This window comes from Myotis nattereri, assembly GCF_964212035.1.
Source record: "Myotis nattereri genome assembly, chromosome: 16".
Classification (NCBI taxonomy): Eukaryota; Metazoa; Chordata; class Mammalia; order Chiroptera; family Vespertilionidae; genus Myotis; species Myotis nattereri.
The window spans coordinates 25,883,993-25,893,892 of NC_138091.1; the positions used below are offsets into that span (position 1 = coordinate 25,883,993).

General features: G+C 34.5%; 2 protein-coding genes across 3 annotated transcripts in view; one reads left to right on the forward strand and one right to left on the reverse strand.

Moving 5' to 3' along the window:
* The window catches only part of NF1 (neurofibromin 1), a 238,183-nt gene that overhangs the window by 163,328 nt on the left and 64,955 nt on the right, over window positions 1-9,900 (forward strand). The window lies entirely within an intron of this gene.
* Window positions 1,134-4,329, reverse strand: OMG (oligodendrocyte myelin glycoprotein). Its single transcript, XM_081109599.1, has 2 exons — window positions 4,167-4,329; window positions 1,134-3,366 (listed from the first exon to the last, which is right to left on the reverse strand). The coding sequence occupies exons 1-2, from the start codon at window positions 4,167-4,169 to the stop codon at window positions 2,038-2,040; spliced, it is 1,332 nt and encodes a 443-aa protein (XP_080965725.1). The 5' UTR covers window positions 4,170-4,329; the 3' UTR covers window positions 1,134-2,037.

Here is a 9,900-nt window from a genome sequence, read left to right on the forward strand (position 1 = left end):
TGACATACGTTGTATTTGTAAATGTCCTGAGTTTTCCATCTGCATGTCTGTTAGTAATGTTAGTGGAATCCATAGGTTGCTGATAAAAGATGTAATTCATAATTTTACTTCCCCTATATTTCTAAGATATTTCTAAGTATTTATATGACAACATTTAATTTTTGACACCTTTAGAGTGAGAGACATTAACTCTGAGAAACCTTTTGTAAAATATGAGGTTTTTAGAAGATGGTAGTGTGTGACAGAGTAGAAAGTATCTAAGCAGTTAGCCTCTCTCAGCGATGGTGAAGATACTAGATCAGTGATTGGGAGGAAGTGGGAACAGCTTACCCATTTAGAAAAGTAATGCATTTTAAACCCATTTAGGGATTATTTCAAATAACCCCTTTTCTTCATGGTGAAATTCCCTGGCATAGTGAGCCAATTAGGTTTGCTGGGGCAGAAAAATGTTCAAGTGACACCGTACTAGTCAACATAGGAGAGGAATTGCTGTATTGAAGTTTAACAGTGATTTTTCTGTAAGTCCGATGCTTAAAGAGAGAAAAGAACACATTAGATGGTTGTTGTTGTTGTTGTGTGTGTGTCTGTCTGTCTGTCTGTCTCTGTCTCAATAGAAATGTTCCCAACCCTGGAAACAATTTTATCTTAATTTTAAAATTTCTTGGGAAGGAGTATAAATATTTCTTTCTGTACTTTTCCCAACTAGGAATGCTTGAAATAGATTCTTCCTTATGTCTCCCAAATTAAATACCTCGTTTGTGGCTTACCCACTTCAGTTATGCTGTCTCGCATTTTAATCTAGCCTTGTTTCAGGGCTTCTTTTTCTGACTCTTGGCTATTATGTTTGTCTCTAATTCAACAGGTGGCTTACTTTTATATTTGTAGAAAATTTTTGGTTTTCTTCTAGTGGGAGTTGGGGGTCCCAGTGCAATTGGATTTGGAGTGTTAAGATTTGTTTCATGCCCAGTAGTCCTGTTGTCTGTTTTATTGGGTTCATCAACTGGTTGCAGCACCAATGAATCCCATCCTTTTTCCCTTTCTCCTTTCCTTTCCCTCCCTCCCTTAGTACTGCCCATGGTTGTTAGACCCCCATGGCTTTATCCTGACACTAATCTTATTTTTAATTTAGGTAAGTCAGTTTCTAATTTCTAATGTGCAAAAAATAAGTTTTCCTCTCCCGCACATGAAGACTTTTAATTTTGTAAATATTTAAGTTTCCATGAATAAATGGTTTATTAAATATACACTAAAACTATTCCTTTACATGACTTTAAACCTCAGTTTTTTATTGTGTTTTAATACTTTTCTTAAGTGCAAAAGGCAAAACCATTAAACTGTCCTTATTAAAATGCAAAGCCTAGTGTCTTCTAGCTTTTTGAAGAGCTTTTGTCCATTATATAATCTGTAAAGTAGCCAAGAGTTCCTTAGAAGCAGGACATCATTTAGATTTAAAACAATTATGGCTTGTGTGTAAAAGAATGATGTGGCATAATCATTCATGGGGTGGCAACCACAGTTTTACTTTACTAGCAAAATCCTTGGATACCTCCAACATTTCATTTACTGCAAAGACTTTACCAGGGTCCTGTACCTGGGACAAAAATGATTAGGTCATTTACAGTCGACCATGTAGATTAAGTTGGAGTGACTAGGAAGCCAAATGACACAGTTATGAGCATAGAGACCATTTATTTCCCCCCCCCCCAGATGTTTGACAGTGTAAACATACATAAAATACATATTAAAGTTTAGATGCTTTATATTTTGTGCAATAAATTGAAGCCTTAAAAAGAAAATATTTCATTAAAAAAAGAAATGCATTAGTTTTACTTAAGACAGTAAAATAGCAGCAAGTACCAAGACATTGTGCACTTCTTTTATTTAAGACAAGTAATTTCATTTACATCAGAGTCAGAAGGGGAACACTGGCTTTCTTGAATATTTAATATAGCTTGAATCACTGGCTAGATAGGGGCATATTTTCCCAACTATACATCAGGGAGGAGTTCTTTCATTAGTTTCAGAAAATGCAGACCCTCAGATGGCCAGCATGACCGCAGCATTGAGCATTAAGAGAAACGAAGCATTTACTTTCCAAGCACTTGCCGCAGAAGGTAAGCGAGTCTTTACATTTGTGGTGGTCTCTTCCCTCCGTAAGTTAAGGGTTGTGCTTTGTTGAGGCATTTCTGAGAAATTATTTGGCATGCCACTAGTAATACTTAGGGTCATGGGTGTTGGGGATGATTTTGTTGAGCTAGTGAGGCTTGTGTTTGTAACCATTCCATCTTGGAGATGAATAGTTAGAGTTGCAGCTGCTGCTTCATGTGAATCGGTCATTTCTGTGGATGTGTCTTCTGGATAGGGCACAAAAGCCTTGTCAGTGCTAGTCAAGGTGGTGTCTTTGCTTAGAGTGGCGCCAAATGTTGTTTCCTTTGCTCGATATTGTTTGGGTATTTTGGTCACTTTGGATTGAGTTACTATACTCAGAGAGTTAATGGTGTCCACTGTCTGCATGCCACTTACAGTGAACAAGCTTGAGGTGAATCCAGAGGGTGTGGGGTATATGTTATGTTCCTGCAGAGATGATATTTGGCTAGGACAGGGGGTTCCTATCACATGGGCTTTTGTTTGTAGCATCCACTTCAGTAAGTAGGTAATGTTTTGTTTGTGGTCACATGACCACCTGTTATTATAAAGGGTTATCTCTTGCAACTGAAAGAGTTGATCAAAAGCTTGATCTGGAATGAATGTGAATTTGTTGTTGTGCAGGTAAAGATGTGTGAGGTTTGTCAGGCTTATTAATGTTCCTGGGAGGATTTGTGTCAAGGAATTGTTAGACAGGTCCACCATATGTAGTTTTGAGGGCATGTTGGTTGGAACTGTCCAAAGTTTGTTACTACTCAGGTTGAGAACCTCAAGACTTCTTAGTGTATTTTTAATGAGGACAACCTTTTCCAGCATATTCTTAGAAACATCCAGGTATTTAAGGTTCCACTGATAGGCAGTATCAGATTTGTCAAGCAGTTTAATGTTGTTGTTAGCAGCAGACATATTCCAGAGGGACCGAGGTAACTGAGCAGGGAGGCTTTCAAGCCTGTTGTTTGAAATGTCCAGGGTCCTCAGATTGGTGTATTGGGTTAACTGGTTATGCAGATCAGTAAAGTGGTTATAAGACAGATTTAAATAGATAATATTCTCTTGCAGTCCAGAAGGTAATGTACTCAAGTTTCTGCCTGAACAGTCCACATGCCTGTGCCTTTCTGTGCATATACATTGGAGAGGACAAATGCATAAAATACCCGGTGTGAGAAACAGAAGGATGAACAGGCTGGGAGACATTTTCAGTATCTGATATTCCATCAAAGCCTAGAAGCAAACAGATACACCCTTCTTTTAATATGCAAATACAATTAGGCATCTGCTTGGGTCCATTAGCATTAGGCAAAATTTTCAATAAACCTCGTTGTTGTTGAGTCCTTTTATAATTGTTCCAGTGATTAAACTAACAAAGATCCCCTTCATTTATAGTCCAAATGCTTAATCCTTCAATTGAGGCTATGTGGAGAGATTGTCTCTCCCTACTCTCCCTGCATTTTCTCTTTTATTTTTTCCCTTCTTATTTATCTTTCCAGAGCCTTAATATTATAAAATGGCCTTCTCTACAAATAAAGAGTCAGAATCTTAAGCTATTACTGTTTTGAAAATATTCTTTTTATTCAGAAGGGGAAAAATGGCTGTCGTGTCTTTTTTTCAATCTCTGCAGTAATGTAATAGTCAACGAGTGTGTGTAGGGTGAAATTTTATTTAGATATTAGAGCAATACTTAGAGATTTATCTTTGTGTTTTTAGGATAAATATATCCTCGCAAAGCATTTTAAGGCACTTGCAAAATCCAAACCAACACCGTACTTTCAAACCTCACATTTTATAAAGTGATTTTTTTTTCTGTATATCTCAGTGCCGATTCTAAAAGAAAACAAGTGTATATTTACAAAGTGAATGAATATTGACAAGAAATTCCTCCACTGACACTGCAGCAAATTTCTGATGCATGCACTTTCTATTGAATATATATTCAATCCTAAGGTTGACTTTTTCTTAAAGGAAAAAAAAAAAGAAAGAAAAACTCCGAGGTCCATTTTTTACTGATTTAAATAACATCTTACCATAGTGTCGTCTTCAGCATCAGCATCTCATTTTTCTCCGGGAAACTTAAGCTTAAAGGTCGCCTTGTTCTGGAGCGTAGGAACCGCTTCTGGCTGTGGGCTGTGCTTGCCTGCTCAGCTGCATTGTGTTTCTGTGAGCTGGAGCTCTGCAACCACCTGATCAGTACCACATAGGAGGACTGCAGAGCTGTCATTGGTGCTGACTCAAATTTATTGCAAGAGGTGCACACGCTACAAAATGGACAAAAAAACACACGTTTTCCCCCTAAATTTATAGCATTAAGCATATCTATATAGTTTAGATTTGCTATAGGATGAAATGCCTCAGGCACATTAAACCTGGCCCTTACTCATTCCTGGGTATTTGTCTGAGTTTAAGTTCTACATTTTAACATTTGCCTCATGAAGAATTTGTGGTTCTTCTTAATGCCTCTACTCTTCATTCTTTTTACATGTTGAAAATGATTTTGACCTTCCTCGTGGATGGTTTTCTACGATATTAGTTTAACTATTTTTAACTCCTACCTTTTTATGTGTGTCACTGTTTAAAATAACAATACAAACTGCTTGATTTTTATGTATTCCCCCAACATGATAGTTATTATGTATAATCAGCTTTTCAAATTTATCAACCACTTAAATGTTCATCTTCCTTTGGGGAAGTAAGAAATACTTAAATATGATTATTTTGTCTTTATCTTTCTGATATAAAGGATCATTTTCCCAGGCTACACACAAGCAAGGCTACATTTTTTAATGAGCATCTTATGCTTTTAATTATCAGTGCGTATGGTAAAATAAATATGTCTTATTTTATGACCTTAGGGTTAAGGGTTCCTTTTTTTTTTTTTTTTATGAAACTGCTTAGTGAGTGGCTATCAGTATTGTTTTCTCCAGAGACATCTTTGATACTATATGAATGACCATCTATCTGACTTTATGTTTTAAAAACAACGGCATCAATTTCAGGTGATTTCTTCAAACTGTTTTACATTTTATCTTCTGAGAAAGCAACTTATACTTTTAAAATTATGTGAAATAATGTAAAAAGGAAAACTTTTGGTCATGAGTTTAATAAAATTAGACCAGATTATGCTAGCTTCTGCTCCACTCTTTAGTGGACTGATTGCATAATCTGTTAAAACTTGTGTAATTTCCGGAGTAGTCAGTTTACTTTAGAAAAGAAAGCCAATATAGGTAATTCATTACAAATTGTTACCATTTAAAAACCAGCAATTATTAGCATATTATATTTAAGGAAAATCTCTTTATGCCTAGTTACTAAATCCTCTGCTTTTCTCTAAATTACATTTGCCATTATTTTACCCCAATTAGAATTAGTATTAAAATTTGAAATTTATTTTCTTAGGAAGCTAACTATAATCTAGGAGTCACCTTTTGTATAAAGTTAATGTTCCTCGAAAAGTATCTACATTTTAAAAGTCTGCAGTGTTAGAAGTTTATTATTGATTAGGTACTTTATTCCCACTTCACTTTGAGGATTCATTCTTGGACTCTTAAGATTTTTTTCTATGGATTTCAGAAACCAGTCATCAATCTTATGATTTAAAAATGTTAAAAATACTCCATTCAGCAATATTGTTGTGGACATAGGAAATGTTTTGACATTTAAGTTTCTTCTGTTTCAGTTCATACTCTGTTACACTTCAAGGGATGTGGCTGAGGGTCAACTTACCAAACACTTAAACCTCTTCTTTTAATTTTAGGAAGTCTCATATCAAAGTAGAGCTACCCAGTTCCATTATACGTACCAGTACCTAAGTTTGAAAGAAAGAGCATATTATTTCATTAACTAATGGATTCAAATGAATTTGGGTTTAGGATGTATTAAGATTAGATTCTGCTACATGTAATTTAAAAATTCCAATAATAGTGGCAGTGTTTTTTATTTCTGAGTTTGGGGACATACCAAGTTGTTTCTTCTTACTCAAAAATTATTATGAAATTCTCAAAAAGAAAAAGGGGGAACATTTTAATGTATTTGAATTGTACCAAACTGTCCTTATCTTATGGTTTTAGAAATTCTTATGAAATAAAATAGTATATTACTGTTACTCCAAAAATAATTTTTTCTGGCTTAAGAGTTTTTTACAACTTATTTTAGGTATTATTCAGACACATTACATTTTACATAAGTCTGTGAAGTCCAGAATTACAGCTATTTAGGCAACTATTGTATTCTAGACTAAGTAGTAAATTCATTTACATATTCTTTTGTGAAACACACTGTCCTAAAATAGATTATGCCAACATTTTAAAAAGCATAACAAATTACCTGCCAGGGAACAACTATCCTATGTTAATCAACTGTATTTCTTGTTAACACTTGTGCTTATTTGAAACTAAAAATACTGTATTCTCTACTTTTGGTAATATAGTTGGCTCTTCAGACTGAATTTCCCGCTAAAAACAGCTAAGAGTACTGAATAAAGTATTTTAAAAGCATGGAAGAACTGACCAGGTAGAAATTATCAGGTCAAAATCCAAATGGATCAGTCCCTCTCCCACCTCCTTACCCCTTTTCTCTCCATGTTGCCCAAACTCAGTGATTTGTTTTCTAGAAAGTCCTTCCTCTGGATTTATCTGTTTGCTTCCTTGTGAAGATTTAATTTGTTTCTCTATCCCCCCATATTTCCTATAAATGGTTCCTAACAGCATTAACATAATCACTTATTTGTATCATCCTATAATAGTTTAAAAACAATACCAGTATTGCTGCAGACAATTAGATTACAAACTACTGAATAAAGTTTAAGATTTCTTTGCAGCTCTGTTTGTTCTTAGAACATATTTCACCAAGGATGTATAGTCAATTCTGTATTCTAATGCAATGTGAAGTAATTGTTTTCTCTATATTTTTATATAAACTTTACATAGTTAGGTTCATTTGTTTCCAGTTAGCTATCAACTTTTAGGGTTAGCTAAGTCAAAACTATACAACAAGGTATATTCAGAGAACTCTTGCTTCTGTATCCCATCCACCCCATTCTCTTCCTCCTGTTGGTGACTATTTTTGGTTGTTTCTTATCAGTATTTCTTTTTGCAAACATACAAAAATATGTATTATATGTTCTTATCGCCTTATATAAAAGGTTGCATACTAAATATATTGTTACACATCTTGTTGTTTTTTAAATAATATATTTGGAAGATCACTCCATATCAATACATAGGGATCTTTCTTATTTATATTATCATACTGCCTTTGGGAGTAAACCATGGTTTATTCAACCACGCCCCTATTGATGGGCATATGGGTTTTGCTGTTACAAATAATGCCACAGTGAATACCCTTGCACCTAAGTATGTTTATATTTTGCCTAATGAATCTTTGCAAAAAGATTTCTAGAAGTGGGATTGCTCTATAAAAGAGTAAATGCATTTGGAATTTTTCTGGTTATTACTAAATTCCTCTCTCTAGACCAGTGGTTCTCAACCTTCTGGCCCTTTAAATACAGTTCCTCATGTTGTGACCCAACCATAAAATTATTTTCGTTGCTACTTCATAACTGTAATGTTGCGACTGTTAGGAATCGTAATGTAAATATCTGATATGCAGGATGGTCTTAGGCGACCCCTGTGAAAGGGTCGTTCGACCGCCAAAGAGGTCGCGACCCACAGGTTGAGAACCGCTGCTCTAGACTATACCATTTTGCAGTTCCACCAGCAATGTGTCAGGGTGTCTAGTTCTATACAGCCTCACTGTAGGCTTTGTTGTTGAACTTTGGATTTATATGGATGAAAGTATTAGTATCTCAGTATAATTTAAATGCATCTCTCTTATTATGAGGAAAGTTGAATATCTTTATATATGTTTTTAAGGACTATTTAAATTTTTTCTTCTCTGACTGTCTTTTATATGTTTTGCATATTTTTTCTGTTGTGTTGTGGGTCTTTCCTACCCCACTCTGTATTTGGGAGTTTTGTGTATGTTTTAAATTTTAGAGATAGTAGCCCTTTGACTTAATTTAGATTGTGATTTTTTTTTTCAGTTTGCCATTTGTCTTTTGACTTTACTATGGTGATTTTTTATGTTTGTTCTTGCCATTTAAAAGTTTTCTATAATTGGATTTTTCTTTTCTTTTTATTGCTTCTTGATTTTGAGTGTCAGCTAGGAAGGTTATTCTCATTTCCAAATTACAAACAAGCCCTCGGGTTAAGACTCACGTACGTCGTTTCATTGCCATCTCCCATTTATTTATTTTAAAAAAAAGTTCCGTCATTTTGACGTATGTACATATGTGCTTTGTGTTTTTTATTATTTATTTACCACAAATAAAAGTCAGGAATTGTTATCTTTTAAATTTTTTTCACTGTTTCACTTCATTACTGCTGTGTATGTGCTCCATGTTAGTGATGTAGGTGCTTATGTAGGTGGGTTCCGACTACATCGCGCCATAGGAACGGATCTCCGAAGTACCCCGAGGACATACTGTATAAAAGAATATACTGATATTTTCACCTATTGCTTACATAATTTCATTTTTTATATTTAGATCTCTGGTCTATTTGGCATTTATTCCAGTGTAGTGTGACTTACAGATACAATTCTTTTTTTTTCCAAATATATATCCAACTGTTCCAATATTTTTCCTCACTGATTTGAGATTGGAATCTATTTTTAGACTTTCCATCTGTTCCATTGATCTGTGTCCAATCATGTGCCAGTATCACCGTGTTTTAATGCTAGGTGTCCAGATATTTTGCTACTTTACTTTTTTATCAGAACTAGGTAATAACAACAATTACAGGTCACCCTCTTTTATTTCATTGTATCCCCGCCACCAACACTAAATGAAATACATATTTAATATATGTTTGTTGCAGTGCATGAAGTAGGCACTCTTTGGTCTTATATTAGCGAAAAGGATGCTGAACAAACTCAGCTTTTAATACCACTTCTAAACAAGTCACTTACTCTCTCTGGGTGTGTTTTCTCAGCAATTAACAAATAAAAGGGGTTGAACTAGATGGTCATCCGGGTTGTTTCTGAATCTATTTAATGCTGATATGGTAAGAGCACTATGGTATGCTGTATATATGTAGTTCAGTCTGCTTTTAATTACCCTATATCTTGTTGTTTTACCATATCCATGAAATAAACATTCTCTTCTGGGTCCTGGTTCTTTAATCTTTTCAGTAAGTTTTTCTTTGGTCCAACATTTTCTTCTCTTCTTTCTTTCTTTTATTGGTCTGCATTTCTTTCTGTTGATTAAGCAAGAATTGCCACTGTTTGGCTGCTCAGCTTCCACTGACCTCAGTAGGGGAAAATTGCATGCAGTAAATAGGAATTATTTTTTCCCCCTCACAGAGAATTTTTTAAAACACAAAGCAAAACAAAAAATCAACAACAAAACCACCTGCTAGCAGTAGTCTGTTTTATTGTATAAAGGACAAAAGGAGAAAAGTTGCCTGTAGTATTTGAAGAAATCAGACAAGACTATGACCAGATCATCAGTTTTTAATTTATTTATGAGAGTTTGTATTTCCTTATATTTCCCAATACTCATCCTTCAAGAGGTCAGGAAAGTAGGTGATGAAAAAGAAAGACCCTGATAGGTAACAATCTTATATGTAAAATGAGAAAGATTATGATGATTTTAAGGCAAGTTAAAGTCTTAATTAGTATAAAAATATGTCTTATTTACCATAACTAGAATACTTAAAATTCAAAAGAAAAATGGGAAATTATCAAACTCCTGATTACTACTGG